The 21,987-nt window shown below is 36.5% G+C and overlaps 1 protein-coding gene across 4 annotated transcripts in view; it reads right to left on the bottom strand.

Moving 5' to 3' along the window:
- ZNF407 (zinc finger protein 407) overlaps positions 1-21,987 on the bottom strand; it is a 338,979-nt gene that overhangs the window by 31,337 nt on the left and 285,655 nt on the right. The window contains exon 9 of one of the 4 annotated variants that reach the window (XM_068193765.1): positions 4,446-4,590. The exons of the other annotated variants lie outside the window; for them this stretch is intronic. Coding sequence (XP_068049866.1) covers positions 4,544-4,590 — 47 coding nt within the window. The 3' untranslated portion in view covers positions 4,446-4,543. Of the gene's footprint in view, positions 1-4,445; positions 4,591-21,987 lie in introns of those variants that run through there. 4 annotated transcript variants of the gene reach the window in all.

The following is a 21,987-nucleotide window of genomic DNA, read 5'->3' as shown; positions in this document are numbered from 1 at the left end:
AAATAGATGCAAAACCCATTCATCTCCTAATACTACAGGAAACTTTGCACTCCCAGTAATCAATACCATAAGGAAACTGTCCACTTCAACTGAGCCAAAACATTCCCATGACCCATGTAGGAGGACAGACTCCTGTCCCATATAATGGTGGGATGGGCAAGTCAGTCCCAAGTCTCCACCGGTTTCAGGAAAATGGTCCGCTTTGCTCTCACAAAAGATAGTAATGTAGACCAGCTAACCTTGCCCAAAAGCACTGCCATAAATCTCAGAAATATAAATTTTATTATTGAACGGATATAGCAATTTCCAAGTTTTTAAAGATACCTCAGTTCTGAACAACTTGTCTATGAAAATTTCGTTCGACTGCAATACTACAGTAAAGTTTATAATAAAAAATGCTGCTTACAAAAAATCAAAGAACTGTCTTAATCCCATTGCACCCAGCCTTCATCCTGTATTTCAAAATCTTTGCAAACATTAGTCCTCTTCAAGTCAACAAACAAAATGCTTCATCCTGAATATCTCAGAAACAGTTGCATACATGCTGTGTTAACAATAACATTTTGGGATTTTCTGTGCTTTTAAGACATGGTAACATACTGGTGAAAACTGCCTGTGCCTATAGTTGCTCATTACAGCTGGACTGGGTGGAGTTACATTGTCTGGAGCTGAAAGGTTGAAGATTTCTCCTAAAAATACGTAGAGACAGCCATATATTAAAGTTTCACTCCACGTAAATGGAATGTCACTCTTTTATAACTACAGTCCACTATGATAATCCTCTTGGAATGCATTAATTATCATCCACCAGATAAGTGTCAAAAGCTACATTCCTAAAGGATTATCAATTCCCACCCAATTTCTACTGCAGCTGAATAAGGAAGAAAAGTTAGCAGAAGAAGAAGCAGCAGCATCAAGAAGCTCTTAGTCTTTCCCACAGCTATTCTCTACTCAGAATGAAAATACTGCCTTTTGGAACAGCTCAGCCATTCATATAGCTTTCATCACAACTGCACAAGTAAAAGAGAGCCAGTGACATGGTATCTGTGTTAAAACAGGAAAGATTTTGTCCTGTAGATTCTTTCATTATATAGCAACATTCTCATTACAAGTTCTGGGGAAAAGAAAGAAAACCCTTCACTGCTAGAAGGCTTCAGTGAAGACCCCAAACGCACAAAATAGGAGTCTTTCTTCTTCAAGTTCAGGCATTTTTAACCATTACGTCAAATGATTTTCTACTGCTCCCTTTTTTTCCTCCTATGCTTTCACTTTTCTACTTTTGAAGAAACAAGAATGCAAACAAAACTCTCAAAAAGACTTCAGAGAACAACTTGACTTACTGCATAGGCAGGAGAAGGCACAGATAAAGCAAAGTGTCCCAAATATACGGAACAAGACCAAAACCAAATTGTAAACAAAATTTGACTTTTGTGAAAGAAGTTACACAACCACACCCCTCAAAATACACATTTTCTAAGATACTGCATTGCTTTTTTTATAGGCCTCTGGATGTAGTTTACTGCTTGCAATTTAGATGCCTGTGTGCAACTCCGCTATTTGTGAAAAAATCAGTGCATCCAACCTCACAAAAAGAGAAGAGTATGTAATCAATTGAGAAATACACACACATCCAAACACATGGATGGGTAATGCCACCTAAATCAGCACCACAAATTGCTCTGCAGGTATAACATTACAGTCTTAGTATGCTTGGAAACTGGTGGAGATGAGCTAGAAGAATTCTTTGTTTAAAGTAAACTCTACTGCACAGAAAAGTTAGTGATGAGCCACTTCATGCTGCTTTTGCTTCTGAGTTTTCAATGAAGTGATAGCCCTGTATGGAATTAAACAGAATTAGTAGTTTTTATATACAAATTTCACGCTGTAGTTGTTCTTAGAGGTATTGTGCCAGGCCCTGTACGAACACAGGAACTGAGGGAAGTAATCCACTGAAAGGCCTCGCAGTCTAAAAACAAAATGAGAGTAAACTAATGATAGCGAAAGCATAATGTTGAACAGCTTACACATTGCCACACCACTATAGAAGAAAACCCTTTTATTCACCTGAAGTCCTAACAAGGACATTTCAAGACATTAAGAATATTGAACTTTTACTGCATTTGTTGCTGTCACTATGGGGCACCACGCAGATGGAAATGCTGTGCAGTGAGACACTAGTGGTAGATTCCTGTAGCACATTTTCTGTAAGTAAGAATGTCCTGAAAAAATTCCAGTATTTTTAAGTATATAACACTTGCCTGTGTTTCCCCTGCAGTTAAACTGAAATACAGTCATATAGTTAGTCACATAATGTTGCTCTGTGTTGAAATCCTGCAAGTTTCACCTCAGCTAATGGCTGGTTTTCAATGGGGAGTGAAGCCTTTTGGATGTGATGGAAAATTTAACAGATTTCAACATCCTTTAAGACAGAAGATCTTATAGAAATATTCAACTATTACAGTAAATTTACAATTGATGAAGCAACTGAAATGCTGAATTGCAAGATACATTCCTTGTTTCTTCCTGTACAAGAGTAGCAAGTATTTACCAGCACGCACCACAGATCTAAAACCTATTTGACTTCTACCCTACCTTGTGCAACAGTAATAGCAGATCTTCCCACTGTCACTGAAATAGGATGAGATTCTGGGTTTTGTTTGTTTGTTTAACAGGGCTTTTTAAATGAAAACTTTGGGACATCTGTGGGTGCCTTGTATTATATTAACACATGCACCTCGCTGTCTCCTGTCTTAACAGTGTGTTGTCACATTAGCAGTTTGGGCAAGACAGAATTGCTCATCTTCCCCTCACAGCCCATCTGGTTTCTCCCAAGCTGCTCAGGCGACAACACTCTAAAGAAAAAGCGATGTTATCAGGGGCATGTACCAATATATATCACATATTGCAGCATGTTTTGTCATTTACAATGCATCATAAAAAGTTACATTGCATCTGACCTACAACATGATGTAACGTAAAATGACATGCTTACATTGAACAACATTACATTACTCAAAAATCTGAATTTAAAGAAATAAGCATGGGGAGGGATGTCTATTTATTTATTTGGATTGCTAAAAATTTTGACAGACACTAAGTCAGCCAAGAAAAAGGGGGAGGTGGAGCAACTAAATATTTAACTGCATGGCTGCTTAGTCACTTGCTAATGCCATTTTTTGCAAACAAAAAGAATTAAATAATACATGATGAGATCTGTTGTACATCTTTAATATTAAACACAACAGATGATATAATCACAGAAATTATACTAGTGACTTTCAAGGTGTAAAAGTGTAGTAAATTTTCTTCATGTTTTACTACTAAAAATGGTAACGATCAAGCTGTAAAAATGCATTTTAAGGCTTTCTGTTGGATTTTTAAGAGCAAAAGCGGAAAGCAGAGTGCTCTGTACATTCCACAGATCTGCTTTTTAAGAATCAACATGGTACACACCATGTGAACTGTCACATTAATAACCCTATGCTGATATTCAAATTTTCTGTCTTAAGCTAAAGAAAGATTGAATACCCTGCTGTTGTGTGGCCAAGATTGAAGAGGTGTCTCACTGACATTGTTCAAAGTTTATGAAAATATATGAATGCTCAAATGTCATTGGCTTTGCGCCTCCAACAGACTGCGGTTTTATGAGAAATCAGTCTTTTAATCAAAATGATTGAATACCTTAAGGTCGAATCCAAAGATATCAGTTAATATCTAGAAACGTGCTATTTCTGCATATTTTGCCAAATTTGTGGAGCATTTTAAAGTGTTAATTTGTGCATCCCATATTGAAAATGGATCTTGAGTTTTAGCTTTTTGTCAAGCAAAAACATATGGTTACAAGCTCTATGCATTTTATGTGACGGCTGTTGAAGCTGTCACATGTGCAAACTTGATAACCGATGTGACACATACGCAAATAATTTGCTTGTTTAGTAACAATTCAAAGATTCATTATTCATGCAAAAACACGTTGTTTTTTAAAAATGATCAGATGGAAGTAGTCTTCATTTTGCACAATCTAGTCTCATTGGTGTGCAAACACTGATAAAATAAAGCTGGGAACTAAGTGGTATTAAAACAAATCCAAGAATATGGGTATTCTCAGATAATTATTGAACCAGATGGTGTTTTTTGTTAATTCTGCCATCAGTCTGAGAACTTGATGTCTTACATCTGCACTTGGTAAAATAAATTTTGCCACTGACATTATTTCAGTTTTCTTAAAATATTTCAATCAATTTTACACCAAGATTTGCAAACATCTGCCATTCTACATGAATGTGAGATGAAATTATTTGAAAAAAAATTCTTAAGAAAACGCTTATCCTAAATTTAACTTAGGCTTAGCATTACTGCTACTAAGCTGTCGGAAATACTACTTAATGAATATTATAAATAAAATGCTAATCATGTGGCAAAATACTGCTACCTTCAGTTTTGGAAGGAAAAATATATATAAACCAATGGTGAGCTGCAGGTTCATTTGGGGCTGCCATCTTGGGATTTTACAGTCCCTTACTTTGTTCTTAATGTTGGGAGGCTAGAATTTCATTGGCAAAGAACTAATTAAAACTTCTTCCCTGGTCTCTGTAAGAGTAAACAAACAAACAAACAAATCTGGAGTATGTGACCAATCTATTCAGATCTACTTTAACTCAGTGGTTATAAAAACAATCCAAACAGGCATTTAACCAGCAGCTATGTTATTCACCCTAATAGCACTCCTCATAAACATTATCACTCAAGTATTGTACCTCATAAACAGATGTGCTCAATCACTTATGCACATTTGACACCATATATAGCACTTAGATTCTTCCTTTCTGTGATCTAAATCACAGCATTTCTTGAAAATTCGGCTGTAACAGGCAATAAAACTGTAGAGCTGGCTTAACTACTACACTGCTCTACTACAGCAAATCCCAAGTAAGATCCCTTTCACATATGATAGAATAGATAATCTCCCCTTTTGCCAGTAAATGCATGCTCTGCGATACGAGCTGCACCCTAGCAATCATCAGACCATCAGAGGCACCATGTGTGATGGCATTTCATTTATACCAAATATCGTAACTGTGTGAACTTATTTATGAATTCTGCAACAGCTGTGGGAAAATCCCTACTGCTTTCTCTAGTTGCTGAGATTTTATTACAGTGCTTTGCTCTTCTAGCACCTTTGTGTGGGTAACACAGCAGAGCACACCTGACATGGCACACCAGTGCGAGTCTTCTGCAGCGTGCACTCAAGCCATGTGCCTTTGATTCCCAGTCCTACCCTCCTGCTCTCTGGTCTGAGAGGAGACGGCAGGAACACCTCTGAGTAAGATGGTATTTAAGAGAGAAATGACTCTTTGCAGAGGGACTAGGAATTCCACATGAAAATGTGCCAACTTTCTTTGGTAGGGATCCTTCATAAAAGCTTGCTTCAATGCCTTTTATTTGATGAGAAATGGGAGGGATTGCCAAGGGCTGTCTGCAAAAGGGAAATTTCGGGGAGAACTGGTATGCCTGTCTGTATAAGCATAATGTCAGGATAAAGGCTGTTTCTCTAGACACAGATCCAAATCTCCTGAAGTGAACCTAGAATCAGATCAGATGTCCCGTGGTGCACTGATTTATCTTGCCATAAAATGGAAAGTACAGCACAATATTCCACTAAGATTTGTTTACTGCATTTAACCTGACTGATTGGAGGGTACTATGACAGAAACCCTCACATGAGCATTTTGTTCCTCAGTCCTCTGACCTGGGACCCACTCTGGGGAGAATCCAGAATTCCCCATCAGTCTACAAGCAAAGGTTGTCTTTGAACAAGAAATCAGGGCACTCTAGAAAGCAAAAGAAAAGATGCACATGGGAGCATATCTGTGACCAGATATTCCCTGACACGAGGCTGGGACACATTGAGGGTATTCAAATCTCGGCTTAAGAAATACCCCAGCATCCCCAGTTATATGAAGCACTTCCTATTTCCCAACCTGAGAACAACCAAATGGGGGGCAAATTATAAAAATTAAAGATATGCTCCTTAAAAAAAGCAGTGAAAAACCCATCTTCCCCAAAAGTAGAAAACAATACTCGTTAGAATATTTTAAATCAGTTTTAAAATCATTCACATGGCCTTTTTTAGAGTAAAGAAGCCTATGATTGTTGACTGTTTTTTATGTTAGTCTTTTTTTAATCTTTTTGTTCCCTCTCATAGCTTGAGGCATGCAAGCTGGACAGAAGCGATATGAATAAATGTATTAAAAATATACTCAATATATTTTGAGGTAAACAACATTTTATTATCACTAGATGGCTAGTTTAAAAATATAGACATAAAAGTTAATTTGTAGATATTAATTGAATACTATTTTAACATTATTCTCATCCAGTATCAGGCAGTTGGTTTAAAAAAAAGTAAGAAAGACTGATATGAAATGTCTTTTTTTTCCCTTTTATAGACTTGGCAAAGACCATCAGTTTATGGCCTGTTTCGTTTCTTGCCAGTAGACAGCACTGAAAGTTATAAAACTAAAACAATTGCTTTCATTTATATCTTTTCCTGATTACTCTGATAGCTGAAATGTCTGAAGAAGTTCAGAATCTGTAAAGCCTGTCACATTATAGAAACATGTCTCTTTAAACTAAATGTGAAATTCCAGTAATTGAAGTGATAAATCTACTGTTTTTGCTGGGGTACTTTTGATGAGAACTATAGTAGTAAATTAGAAATTATTCTCTGCTGTTATATCATGGTAAAAGCCTTTCCATTATCTATTGTCAGTCACTAGGTATGGGCAAATAACTCAGTTGTCAATCTAACTGTGAAACCTTAAGTTCTGGGAATAATCAATAAGGAAAAAACCCAAAAACTCTCTATTATCTTCATGCAATTCTTTAGACAACTTGAAGTTGTTTTTTCCCTTTTTATTTCTGCACATCTCATTTATTCACAGATATATTGGATATCTTAGAATATTTCATTTTTTATAGCAAGTTTCGTGTCAGCTCGTTTTCAAATGGTATATGAGAGTTACATTTCAATATGGGTAAGCAGCTCTACCTATGTGTCTATATGCAATTTTACACATGATACAGACTTAATTAAATTAGCAGTAAAAGCCACCTACATTTTATTATTGATTTTTCAGCTACACTATTTATTGACTAATATTTCTATTTTAAAAGTCCATGGTGTTTTGCTCTTTCACGGATTCATGTGAACACCATTTGAAAGACCACAATGAATCTGAACATGAATATAAAAAACAACTATTATATGCCACTTACATTACAATCTGGATTGAGGAAAAATAAAGTAAAAAAAGCAAAAGCAGTCACTTCCATCAGTTATGATGCCAAACCTTTGCAGCCTTGCTTTGTGCAAGAGAAAAAAGAAAGGAGCTCAAGGAGTTCTTAGCTCTGACAGCTACTAGTTCCATGGTCACTGCTTATGTCATGTAACCTCCCCTTTCTTCATTCCATCAATAGGTAAAATAGAATAACAAAGTCCTAAAATAAATCAAAACTCAGCTCATGATTACCAGCTGGACTGAAATGAATTTTGGGAAGGATGTGTGGCTGGAACTACCAGATAACCATTTTTAATATTTTTAAAACTTATTACTTATTGAAAAGATGGCTGGAATAAATGGCTGAAAGAGTGCCGAAGCAATATTTTCCTGTTCATGTTTACATGTAAATTATTCAAAACTTTTGATCTAGGATTAGTTACAGACACAGAATAGGGACTGAAATATGCAATCAGAGAATGTTGAAATAGAATATTTTTTCCTTCCTGATTTTACCATCTAATGGAAATAGGTGTCATTTCTGAACTTTGGATGTAGGTACGAATTCCAAGTCCTGGAAATTTAAGAGCTTCAGATTCAGGGTTCTGAATCAGTCTCAAGTTTATGTATTTTAGAGGGAAAGAATTTTTTTGCACATAAGAGGTGAAAATTACTGTTTCAGCTGTGAGTTTGACTTCCTACTATTAGAAGAGGTGAACAAATAATCATTAAAGTTTTGGAAACTTAAACTAAAATCAGTCAAGGAGAAGCAAAGAAAACAAATACAAAACTATGTCTAGCAATTTTCTTGGTAACTACTGAGAATATTAACAAAACTTAATAAATTTATATACTCCAATTTTGTGCACTTGGAAAAAATGCTGCACAAGAAAAAAAAAATACCTGCTTGTAAAGGAAAAAATTCTTGGGTTGTTCCACTTTAAAACCAGATTCTACCAATCTAATATTGTACTGAACAACTTGCTTTGGTACCCAAAGAACAAAGTCACAGGCAAAGGCATAAAATATATGAGCTACTAGTCAAGCTTCCTCTCTGGACTTGCTTGTAAAGAAAGAGGGAAAGGAAAAGGGGAGAAAATGAGAAAAAAAGAGATGAAATAAAAATTTGAATCTGAAAACCAATATTTTTCTTGAAGGAAAGAGGTATAAGGGACTACAAGAAATGCAATATGAGAAAAAATGCTCGGGCTGAATTTAATTTTTTTTCTTTAATACTCAAAGGATTGGTCTCTTGCTACGGTTTTGTTTTTATCAGAAAGCTTTAGATCTCAATTCATCTAGTTACAGGGAACCGTATCTAGGTGCACTAGAGCTAATCCTAGAACACAGGTGCACTTCACTCACTTTAAATTAGTTTTACACCTATTTAACTGCACACTGTACATTATATAATCATGAAGAGTAAGGAGAAAAAACAGAGACGGTGGAGAAAGGAGAGATTAAATAAACACAAGCAATCAAATTCACCATACAGTGAGGAGATAATTCTGATACTTCAGTAGAAAGCGAAGTAAAGAAAAAGAGAAACATGAGATGAATTGTAGAGAGGAGTTTCAAAAAAGGGATGAAACAGATAAGAAATGGGATGCATGAACTCCAGTGCATTTGAAGGACTCTATGGAGTTCTTTCCATTTTTCCGCTTTCGTGATTACCTTCTATTTAGGTAGCAGGGATCTCTGCAAATCCATGCTTTCTAGGATACTCTGTCTGAGAGCACCACTGCTGATTAAAAACAGACTACCTTTGTGTAGCGCCACCCTTTTTTTAAAAATTGCTTTTAAAAAATAGCTACTTTGCAGGTTAGAAAAGCTCACACATAGCTTAAGAGAAGACTGAAATCTGACTATCCAAACTCTATTTTACAGGATAATTCTGTTTGGCTTGTGAAGGTATGTCCCATAACATAGCATAAAAAGGTTTTCTTGCCATTTGGCTCCTGCATAAACTGCTGTACTATAACCTAGTGTCTGTTTGTCAAGAAGTTTGATAGTCTGGTTTCAGTTATAACCTGTTTTCATTTTCTAATTTTTCTTCATGCTGTCTGTGATTTTCCATGACTGGCCCCTGTCTGGTGATGTTCTTTGGAAAGTCTGATAAAATTCATGCCAGCTATCTTTTCATTATGTGAAATCAAAAGAGTAGAAAACCATCATTATTAAAAGAACGAAACTAAAATCAAAATGCAATTCAGATGCAGCAGGATGTTGGAAATTTGCATGTATATACTATGTACTGTTAAAAATACACACATATTTGAGACTGTGAAGAAAGATTAGAAAACAGAGCTAAATGACTGAAATTCACCTCTCTGTAGACTCCACAGCCAAACTAATGAAGTTCTAAAGTCGTTAATTAAGCAAAATTTTTTGCATAAAATTTTGTTTTGTTGAAATATCATAAATGCCCACCATGACGCTTACAAAAAGAATGCCCTTCCTGTAACACAATACCTGTAACCATGTTCATATTTGATCACCATCATATACTATCCTACTATAATGTAGGATTGAAAGGGAATTTGGACTATTGCAGATTAGAAAATGCACAAAATGAGGACCAACACATGGGAAATGCATCAAAAAAGATGTGCAAAAGAAATTTTCCCACAGATAGAAAACAATGAGATTATAAAGTTACTTTTATCCTTATTGTGGCAGTAAACATGGAGACTTTCAAAGCAAAAACATTAGCACCTATTTAAACATTAGAATTTTAAAAAATTGCACTAGAAAAAACCAATCAATGAGGTAATTTTACAACACATAGTCTCAACTAAACAAACAACAGATGCTTTCTGAAAAGCATAAAATAGAAGAAATCATGGCACAAAAAGGAAAAAAAAATGTTCAAAATATTAATATTTTGAACAGTTCCCATACATACAGTTCCCATAGGTGGGAACTGAGAAAAAAAAATCCCCATAATAAAATATTGTGCAATGAAGACTTCACATTTCATTCATCAATAATCAAATTTCACAATGGGAAATTATGATATTCACAACCAGTGGGGTTCTGACTTTGTCTTGTTCAAATCAAGAGAGAAACTTGGGATGACTAAGACTCAATTCAGCATCAGAATGCAGTTCATCGTGTGGCTTGCTCAAAACCACCCTAAAGAAACATGGCTTTGAAAAGGGTCACTTACAGTCAGTATTAACAGTTGTTAAAATTCATTTACTCTCCTCAGTTCCATTTGCCTCAGGACTTGATTTCTGATCACCTTCAGATCTCATACATGCTGATTTCTCTTAAGAGATGGACTTGTTGATCCTTGTGGATCTCTTCCAACTCATAATATTCTACAACTCATGTCTGTAACTTCTGATTTTTTTTTCTTTATCTTCATGCCTTAACTGGAAAAAATCCTTAAGGATGTGAAGTTTGCCAAAATTTACATGCATATGACTAAACTATGGACCCAAGCAACAGCCAAAGCTTACGTTGTAAACTGAATGATGTCAGCTTTTGCAATTCTTGTTTTTCAAAGTTTACCAATGATAACATGAAAGTGCATTATACTTGAATAAATCCAGCTTCAGGGCAAAGAATGACTTTATGGGGGTTTTTCTTCTCTTTTGTCTGAGGTCTAGAGTAAGTACATGAAGTTTCTTGAGTCAACTTCCTTCTTCTTTGTGGTGATTTTCTAGATTTTTACCTCAGACATGATGTTAAGAAAGTCAAGTTTGGCCTTGTTGAGCTTGGCTGAAGGACAACGGAAAAATACAAAAGGCAATGAAACACTTGGAATCCACAAATTCAAGACAGTATCTCTTCAGGCAAAGTTGGGCTGTGGAGTCCATGTTCTGATTTTGGGATGGTTAGGGGCAAGCTTCACACAACAATAAAATCTTTTGAACTGTCACTCAGGCTTTAGGTTCTGGTTTATAACAAAATCATAGCTTTATGAAATTACTTTATTTCCCCTCTTAGTCAGGAACAACTGAATATTTTTCATGACTTTTCCTACCTCTAAACTGCAGCTAGCAGAGCCAAATTTGATCTTGAATAAAAAGGGACTTCTAAACATCTATATGTCCATATGAATACCTAACATACACCCACCAGATCTAAAATGGGTTTTAAATCTTTCTTTAGTGAACGTGGCTAAGTAGTATCTAATTTAGGTTCTAGTTCTTCCAGTTAGACACTTCACTGTATGGAATCACTCACAAACCACCTCCACTAGTAAATCTCTTCAGTTGATACTGGCAAAGCCTACTCTACTTAAAATAAACCTCCAAGGCATAACTTTTGGCCTGAAGTGAAAATTTCAGTACACTGTATTTTACACTACTTAGAAGCAGATTTCCTAGGTACATCTGAAAAAAATTGCTCGAAGTTTTTACCTACTGAAGATATTAGCACCTTCAGTTCCACTCATGACTTGAAAATATTCATGAACAAAGCAGGCCATATCCTCTCTACTTCTTTTGCTGTATTTAAGACAGAAAAAAATAAAGCATCAGTCATCTACTTCTTTAATTTAAAATGCAGTATTTAGGGTTGCACCCTGATGAATGGGGAGGAAAGTGTTCTTTGCCTTGCTCCTAGACTGACTGAAAGACAGCACAACTTAGAGTATGTGGGTACTCTCCAAAGTGAGGGCTCCTCTTACACACCAGCATTATTCAGGGGCTGTTTAACTACATGCCACTGGAATAGCCAAACAGTCTTAAGGAACTTTCCATTAGGTAAATCTGGCCAAAAATACAGAAGAAGTAATAAAATATTAACAAGTTTTTAAATCAATTTTCTATATGTGATTGGACTTTATTCTATTAATAACTAGCCTGCTCTCCTGCCTCTTTTAAACAGACCTACTCACTAAAACGAAATGGATATCTGTCTTGAGTACATGTTAATAAATAGTGCACTCCCCTTTTTATTCATGTACTTTGGTCACAAGGGAAACAGCTACTCTGATCACATTATATCCTTAAATTACAGAAACTGTTAAACTGTTATACATATGTACGTGATAAATAACTAAAATCACTGGGTATTGATGGCTCACTGTGGTGATTACATTATCAGTTCCCTCAAGTTCTCTTTCAAGTTCTCTTGAAATTGAGCCAGATATCATGTTATCAATTACACTAATAGTTTATTTTCAGAACTTTCCCTCTGACATACACAAACTAACTAGAAATCTCCTCAGGTTTAGGGAAATAATGCAGCCCCCATGCCTACAGAATGATCCCAGGCTTGAACCCTGATCATCTTTTATCTACAAAACTGTTTGTGAGGGTACCTCAAAACTGTTTGTGAGGGCACCCAGCAAAGCAATAGTACATTCATGCACAGAATTTTGGCCATAAATTCCAAGTCAAATGCCATAAACATACTTTCAAAGATATTACTTTTAAATTGTATCTAATAACACAAGTAAGTTCCACAGAAAACATTTTTGTTCCGTTTTTGACAAGAATATTTTTATTGTCCTCTAAAACTTTTATTTTCTAATAGAAAATCACTTAAAATGATTCTTTGAAGTAACCATCCCTGTTACTCATCTTACATTTTGCATGAAAAAAGAGAAAGTAAGCAGCTTTTTATTCTTTTGTATATCCTTGTAAGACAAGGAGTACATGAAAACTGAAAGCTAGCTTGTAAAAGGTACACTGCTGAGAAACTCCTATCCTGCATCTGCATTTAATACACCAAAACCCATTAATTTTGCTGAATTTAAAAAAAGGGGGGATTTGCATGTGCAGATAGAGGGCTTAAAAATCAGCAAGAGCACTTCCAGTTTCACCCTTTGAAATCTGAGTACCAGAGGAGGACAGCCACATAGGTTCAGAAACAGCCATCAGTTTATGCTTCAGATTTGTGAATGCTATTTCTTCCAGGGAGATTGCCACACTGCTACAGCAAGCCACTGTATTTAATTGTTGTTCAATTTCCTATGTTTAATGGTGGTATAAAAAAGAAAGTGAGACTAGAGAAAAATAAGACTTTTACTAAGCTGTTATTGTCCCCTCTGGTTTGCTTCCAGGCCCCTCAATTTGAATCCATGTTGTTCTATTTTGAGGATGTTTTCAGATGCATTGAAGTGCACTTCGACAGATCCTTGAAGCACAACATGGATTGAAATGAAGTTGCCTGAAGATATTAGTAATAGAAATCTCTGACACAGAACTGCACATTGAGAAATTGCTTGATACTTATTAGAAAGCTTCATGTTAATACAACACTGCTTATACAGAGCTCTATGAGAAAGATTAATAAAATTTTGTTAAAATAGTTTGTGAATGAAGCAGCAGTTTGGGGAAGAAGGAAGGGATATTCATAAAAGACATTGACAAATACTTAACAGGCAGCAGCCTGTCCCTCAACTCCCCAAATTAAAGCAAAAAAACAACCCTTAAGTGCATATTTACATAATCATTTACAGATTTACAGTTACCTGTCCTCCCCATCCTTCACCTCTTTCCATGACATTCAGAGAAAGAAAAGCAAGTACAACTACAAAATATTACTTTTCCTCTTTTAGCATCAAAATTCCAGGGAAATTGGTTGCAGAAAAATATATTTAAAAGCATTCTATAAATATTTTTACATCTAGATGATGATTTCATAAGTAAGATTTAGGCCAAAAATACTTGTAATAGCTAGGTCATTAATTCTTCCCTATTAAGGAAGTTTATAAAGGAAGTACAGACAGACCTTCAGCTATCATGGACCAAACAGTGATATCTCAGTAAACCTGGCAACTATTTAAGATACCCTTATGGGATGACATTTTAAGGAAAAAGGGGATTCTATCACTTATGGTCCCAATCTAACAGAGAAAATTTCCCTTCCACTCAGTAGATGTTCTTCCCAGTAGAGATGGCAGGAAAATGAGGAACACTTACTGCTCTAGCTCCCAGCTCTTGAGCATGGAATGCCCTGACCTACGGGAGTCAAGACAGCATAAACACGAATCCATGACTGCCAATTAATTCACAACTGTCTGGCTTTCCCCTCTGCCAGATTTTTGCAGTGGCATAATTAACTGTAGCAGACCAAGTCCTTCCTCCTGTTTACATGTGTTATCTAGATCAGCAATAGCAGCAATTCAGTCACGCCAGGCAGATACTGTCCACTAATGTACAGGATTTAGAAATAAATATTAAAAGTAGGCTTTTTGTGGACAATTTCCAATAGAAGGTAAAAAGTCAAAATCACAGGATGCCCCACATGCTATTGCATGTATGGGAGAATGGCAGATAGTCAGAGGATGCAACTGTTTGCAGGTACCTGCTATTCAATTGTTCTACAAAGCTTTGTAAACACAGTCCAAACAAGATTGCTGCTGAATCCCTGCTCCTAACTTAAGCTAAATTCTAATGTATTAGAAGAAATATGTAACATTATTTTGCACACTGAACAAACAGAAATGAAGGAGCTCAGCTGCCCACTGGTGATATCTGAGATGCTGAAGGCTATTTGAAAGGTCCACCTGAGTCAGACAGGCCAGAGGAGGCACTGAACGCCACACCCTCCTGGAGAGTCAGTGGCAGCTTGGAGGGCAGCTCAAATCCAAGCATGTGAGATGTGTGTGAGCAGCCCAGCCAGGTGCCTGTATGCCTGAGACTAGCACAGCTCTAATTGTGACCAATTTTTAGAATCCAGGTGCTGACTGCAAGGATTAACATACTGTCTTATTTCCACAGACTGTTTGAGCAGGCACATTTTTTTACATTCAAATTGCTCTACACTATCTCAGAATGTGTTTAAATGAAGAACAGAAATTCTAATTTGCCATATCTACAAGCTATAGTAAATGGCATGAAGTCTTAAAATAAATATTCTACATTTAAAAAGTTTGCTATTTCTTTAGAAATGCTCTGTTCACAGTAATTCCTGCCTGTAATGAGTGGGATCTCTTAGCCTGATCCATGATATGCTATACTATATGCTGAAAGTTATTTTAAAAATTAGTACTCTTTTGAGTCTTTTACAATGGTAAGCCTTGTTAACACGTTCAGGACTACACTGTTCTTCCTAGCAAGTTAGGACAGTGTGATTCCTCAACCATAGATACGGGAACTATCCAAAGCCAGATAGTCGTGTAAAGACTAAAAAGGTGCCATTTCACAACTTTGGGAAGTCTCAAACAGGGAAAACATTTTGGGAAGACAGAACAACTGTATCTATCAGAAGGTCATGGTCAGAAGTTGTAAACTGGGAAGAAAATATGACTATTAGGAGTGGTAAGTAATAGAGAGGGAAGGGACTGAAAAAGTAAAGAAAGTCATAAAGTAACTTTGTGTAAAAGCAAGCTAGAATGTGAGATAATGGTGAGAACAAAGAGGAAAAAAGGTAAGTAGAAATGGACTGGAGGAGTAGGAAGGAAGTAAAGGAGAAAGGCTGGAGAAACTATTAACAGGAGGAAGAACATCCAATTAGGAGGACAGGAATAGGAAAAAAAAGGGAGAAAGTCTAAAAAAAAATTAAATGAGTAAAAACAGAACAGGTGAAAGGAGTGAGTAATGAACAGGCAGAAATGACAGAGGTAAGAGGAGGTATGAAGTCAGCCTTGACAGAAAAGCAAGACTACTGTGAAAAAAAAAAAAAAAAAAAGAGGGGGAAAAAGAGTTGAGGGAGCAACCTTAAGGAAGCATGGAACAAATGTGCCTTGTGCTCTGGGTTTAGTGTCAGAAAAGCGTGACCTCTTCATGTGAGCATACTGCCTGGTTCAAAAAAAAAAAAAAAAAAAAAAAAAAAGGAAAATAAAAAAAGACAATAAGAGCAATATGAGCAATAGCTATCATAAGAATCTAAATTTAATATGATTTGTTAATTTTTTCCCCACCAGAAGCTTAAGAAATCCTTTCAATAGAGTGTTTATTGGTAAAAGTAAAAATTTTCAGATGCAAACTTGTCTGGTTTTGCCTAATTTGCTAAAAGCTTACATTCAATTAACAAAATACAAGCCAAGTTTGGGAAAGGAATTAGTTTCTCCAAACAAAAAACTACAGGCATTCAACAGCTCCAAGTAAAATGGTAAGGCCTTTTGTCTTAAAGACCAGAAATGCAACAGAAACAAAATATAATAAAAAATGAAAATCCAGGTACAGGAATTATGTATTTCATACTGAATAATTATTTCTGTACTGCCCGTAAATCCTCTCTGGTAAGCTGTGCATCTAAAACTCATCGAACTGCCAAGGGGTAAACGCAGCTCCATCCATCACACAGCCACTTGACAAATACATTCCATAATAGAAGTTTATTTTTATGGGAGGCTGAATCAAGGACTTTCCCATGCATACAAAAACTTGTCAAAATTATTTATGAGTCTTGCTGAGACACACAATATGTCATATCAAACTCCTATTTTCCTTCCAAGCACAGACTGTCAATATCTCTGCTACTATCAATAATGTGGAACACCGCTGCTATAGGCCCTCAGGATTTTGAGGTCATTTGCCCATCCTAGGCTGCTGCCAGACGCTGTCTCTAGCTGCAATGCAGCTGAGGAGAGGTGTATTTACAGCCTCTATGAGGTGTAGTTAAGGTAAGCACTGGGGACTGCAATCAAAGGCTTTGCCAACATAAAATAAAATGGAAACATATGTTTGAAATATTACAGTTGATTATATCTGGAGTTATGAAAATAATGAAAACAATTGCACTGGACTAAATTAAAAAATTCAAAAGCTTACCAGCATTTTTTGGCATAATTAAACAAATAATCACTTCTGATGAATATGTTTGCACCTTTCTGAAACTATGCTAAGGAAAATCCTCACACAACAAGGCTATTAATATTCTTTCTGACCAGAAAGTTAGTTGAAAATCTCATCAACTTTGACAATAAGGAAGTAAAACTCCAGAACCAGAGTTTATTTAGTACAACCTGTTTTGTTTGCAAAAGAACATAAGAAGTCTTAAAGAAAATGCCATCATTTTTTCTAATGGGCCCAAGCATTTTGTGCAAAAAGCATTTAGCTTTCTGATGGCCACAGCCATTAGTTTTTCTGCTGGTTTTTTCACAAACACTACACAGTCACAGTGTATCCTGTCTGAGATGTGGCTGAACTTGACATTAATATTTTGAACCTTGTTGGAGTCCAGCCCTTTCTTCACCGTGCTGGACTATCCCTTTTGCCTCTCCTGCTGTCACCAGCTCTGCAGGAATGTCTCTGCTTATCCACCCGGCTACCGCGAGCCACCTCTGCCTGCAGCTGCTCAGGTGCCTTGGTACAGCGCGTCTCTTCCCAGGACCATGATGGGAGCAACACTACAGTGGCCCCCAGAACCAGTGTGTGTCTCACAGGGCTGTTGTGCTTGGGATACAGGCTGCTCACCTGTAACACCCTCCTGCCTTGTCACCAAGGCATGCCTCACCATGGGAACCACTTGCAGGCCACCGAGAGAAACACTAACTGGGCCTTCCTTGCAACAGTTGAAAGAGACTTTAATTTTTCTTGCGTTAAAACTCTCCACAGTGCAATAAGTGACATAATTACAGCATATCTAAAACTTGCTTGAACAGATAGCTACAACTACTTTACCAAACACACAGAGAATAAAAGGCTGTTTCTAGCCTGTGCAACAGATCCCACCTCGTGATGGATTTGCTCCACAGTTCATCTACTAAATGATTATGGGCATAAAGAAGAAAGGGAGATTCACAAGGACATGCAAAGAGGTTCTCCCCTCAAAGGAAAAGCCGCAGGTTCATCTCAGCCCAATAGCTGCTGGATGTGAAAGACTGACATTTGGGAAGTCACTGAGCCTCTGAATCCTGTTAATTTTCAGCCCATCCATGAATGATAGCATGCTCCAGGGATAAACTATCCAAATCTGAGAGAAAGAATTTCTTCAATGAAAGCTCACAGTGGGAGATTTATTTAGCTGTCCCCTCAGACTCAACCATCACACTAGAGGAGATCACACTGACACCGGAATTAGCTTTGAAGGAGCTGTCTTGGGTATTGGAAAGAATGTGGTGGCAGAAGCACAGAAATCTGTGGAAAATTCACACTGCAAAGACTGAGGTACAGTGCTATCAGGATTACATTGCTTCCAGTATTGTATGCAAGACAGCAAGACATGCTGACACAAAGCATTGCTTTTGTAAAGCCCGGTGTCTTCAGCAGCAAATATCCCAAATATCCATCCAATGGCAGCATTATCCCATCCACTGAATTTGGTTTTAGAGCAGCTGGTTGGGAAAGTGCATAAGGCACTAGGCATACACGTAAAAACTTAGAGGTTCACTCTCACCAGTGACATATATACTTAAAATCTTATTTTCCAAAAGGTATGGTACCTGCTGTGATTAGTAAAGATGGAAAAAAGAGCATCCCAGAGGAGTTCCTTTCCTGTTTCATGGGCTGACAACTCCCATGCACTGTTGCCTACTGCAAGGTCAGTTTATGGATCTTGAGAACCTATGCGTAGCCTGGAAGAGCTTTCAGGCTGAGGTCTATAGGGTGGACTAATGCTTCTCAAAAGACTGTACAATGCCTGTCCCAGGAAATCAGAGAATATTAAATTCAACCATCTCACAATCACTGACTTCTGTAAGTGCTAGCATAAAACCTTGCTAAAATAATAATAAATAATGAGGAACAAGACAATAATTTGATTGTCGACTTAGAGCCAACCTTACAGAAAAGACTACAAAAAAAGGATTTCTCATAATTTTTAATTGTTTCACTAGAATAGGTTTGCATTGTTGTCTTCAATTTTTGTGCACCCAGAGAAAATTCAGAGAAGGCTGTTTACAGCCAAGTCAAGGAAAAAAAAAAAAAGAAAAAAAAAAGCACTGGAGCACTGGCAGGCCATGTGAACATATCCAAGTTTGTCCAGAAGATGCATTTCCAGTACTTAAAAAACCTCCACTTTCTTACAGCATAAGGGCAACAGAGCAATTTAACAATTTTTGTTAGTGGTTTAAAACTGTCAGGAATCTGAGGTCTTTTTAGTGGTATACTTTCCACATGACGTCGGTGCAACTCATTTTGTCCCTAACAGAAGCCATCATGCCTATTACTCTTTGAACACTACACTGCAAATGTACCTTTTAGAACAAGAACAATATAATCCTATTGATTTTCCTCAGCCCTAAAATGTAGTAATTTGAGATTATTTTCAGGCAACAATAAGGCTTTATGACCTAACAGCTGATCATTTCTTTATACTTCACCACAGACGTGTATTACTAAACCCAGAATCCCAGCTCCTGTTAAAAGATATTTATAAACACAATTACTTATTTAAGTTTAATGTTCCTGTGATAAATCATATGCTGCTAATAAAGTGCTGTACTTACTGTACCACTCTTATCTTCCGAGACAGGGATGATGGTGCCAAAACTGACTGAACAGGCAAGGAAGAGTATCCACTCTATTTTACACTTCAGGAGACAGCAGTAACTAACACACAGCAAATGTCCTTTTACTCATAACTATTTTGCAACATTACAAGAAGGAGAGAAGTCAAAGATTAAAAGATGGACAGTCTGAATCATCGCTGACTTGCATCCTGAGTAACCACTTAACACTTGTGCAAAATAAAATAGTAACATTCTGACTAGCAGCAATTTATATTCTCTTTTCACGGGTTTTGATGACTGCACTAGAATGGGGAGGAAGAGGAAGTACCTTGCTGCATTCCAGCAAAAAGGCAAGACATTTTTAATAGCACTAAAGGTATAAACTTTTAGAGTGTGCTATGGTTATAAGCATTAGTTTTCACATCCTATCCTTTATTTTCTTCTTCAGAAGTACATGATTGAAATTAGTTGGTTTGGCCTCTTCCCTGCACTGGTCATGTTTTTTTGCTGGTAAAAAGAACCATTACATTTCAGTTACCTTTGGAAGAATTTCTACGCAGGAAGGACACAAGAACACAGTTGCTCTATGGTAGCTGCTCTTTTCCCTCCCTCACTGAAGATGTTTCACTCCTGCAATGTCCTTAAGCAAACATTCTCCTTCTCTTTCTGTCAAACTAAGGAACTTTGTTAGCAACACCGTAGGACAGGAGATAACTATGGAGCTCTCTAATTGTTAAGCTCTTGCAAGGGCTGAGCCTGATCATTCACTGAATTGTTGAGTTGATGGGATTCGTGTAGCTGGTTATAAATTGATAATCTAAATTAATTCATTCAAGCAGAAATCGATTTTGTAACTCCTTGAGAGCTTGTAATAATGCTTACCTCCTACCGTTAGCTGCATTCTCCGTTTCATAAAGCTGGTCGGAAACAGCTGGATTCAGGTGACCTGCTAGCTCATTAAATCTGTTACATGTTCGTTCTGGTAAATGATATTAAGCTGAAATGTCCTTGCGTTGATTTTTTTTCCTTTAATTTTATGACAGAAATAACCTAATTTGTAACACAAAATAACAATCTCCTTGGATTACTTTGCCTTGTTAAAATATTTTATGCATTTTTCATTTACACGAAGGTAATGGAAAAACACTTAAACTATCTGTTATTTAAGCCACAAGAGATATGTTACTGAAAGTCTGAAAGCTGCAAAAATGATTGCCTCTTCATAGTCTTTGCTTTATATCGGTAATAAAAGGCGGACAATTCAATTCATCGGTTAGTAAATAAAGTACGATAGTTTTTATTTTATTTGCTCTGCATTGCAAGAACTAAAATCATATTGCTTTTTGAATTCACTTAAAAATGGGCTCATTACTTTCCTTTTTTAGCTCTAAGGCAAAATGTTTGGTGTCTATTTAGAATGTTATACCTATTTTAAAATATAAAGTAAATATTACTTAATTCTGAATGTCAGATTAAAAGCATAAATTTCTTTCATTGACTACTCTATAATTACTTAAATATTGGTGTCAGGACTGTCAGTAAGAAGTCATAATTGAGCACCTCAGTATGGCTCTGATACTAAGCATAAATACTTATTTTTCAGAACCTGATGACTTCTAACTATCAACTTTTATGACAAGAACAGAAGAAATGTCAAAAATTGCACTGCTGGAATGTGCTGCAAGGCAAGAAATACATGCTTGCCACAAGATAAAGCCCAAATTCTATCAAGTCCAGTGCAGAAACAACACCTGTTAGGAAATGGGAAAATGTGATGCTGCTCTTCTATACAGTCCGTACTTCACACATTTACAAGGATAAAGGCAACCCTGAATTGAAAAGCCTAAATATGTCCTTGAAGATTCCAGTTTGCCATTTCCAGCAGACGTCACCATAGAGCAAGGATTCATGCAGGTTGAAAGAATGGCAACACTCTCCAAAGGAATTACGATAAAAACATTTAAGAAGGCTTAGCTATTAAGATAATAGTAGCTAAAATCAGAATTATTAGCTTATTAAAATTAAAGATCCATATAAAGATAAACCATCCTTTTAATTATCAGAAAGAAAAAGCAGTATTGATTTCAAGCTTCTGGCAATAACAAAGCACAGAAAAGCATAATACATACAAAATATGTCTCTCTTTCGGGATGTATGAAAATCCCAACATAACACTAAGAAATGCATATACATGAAACCTCAACTATCATGTTTTCTAACACAAACCTACATGAGATAGATATTAATGCAATGAGCATACAGCCATATATGCCACTACCCATAAAGAAGCAACTGCTTTTTCACTCATATATTTTTCTGCATTTATTATCACCAAGCAGCCTTTACCCATTCCCCAAATCCTAGTATTTACCTGCATATAGAATCATCAAAATTCTGTCCAATAGCATT

Source organism: Anomalospiza imberbis, chromosome 1, assembly GCF_031753505.1.
Source record: "Anomalospiza imberbis isolate Cuckoo-Finch-1a 21T00152 chromosome 1, ASM3175350v1, whole genome shotgun sequence".
NCBI lineage: Eukaryota > Metazoa > Chordata > Aves > Passeriformes > Viduidae > Anomalospiza > Anomalospiza imberbis.
The sequence above is the reverse complement of the archived record's forward strand: the minus strand, read 5'-3'. Positions and strand labels throughout refer to the sequence as shown.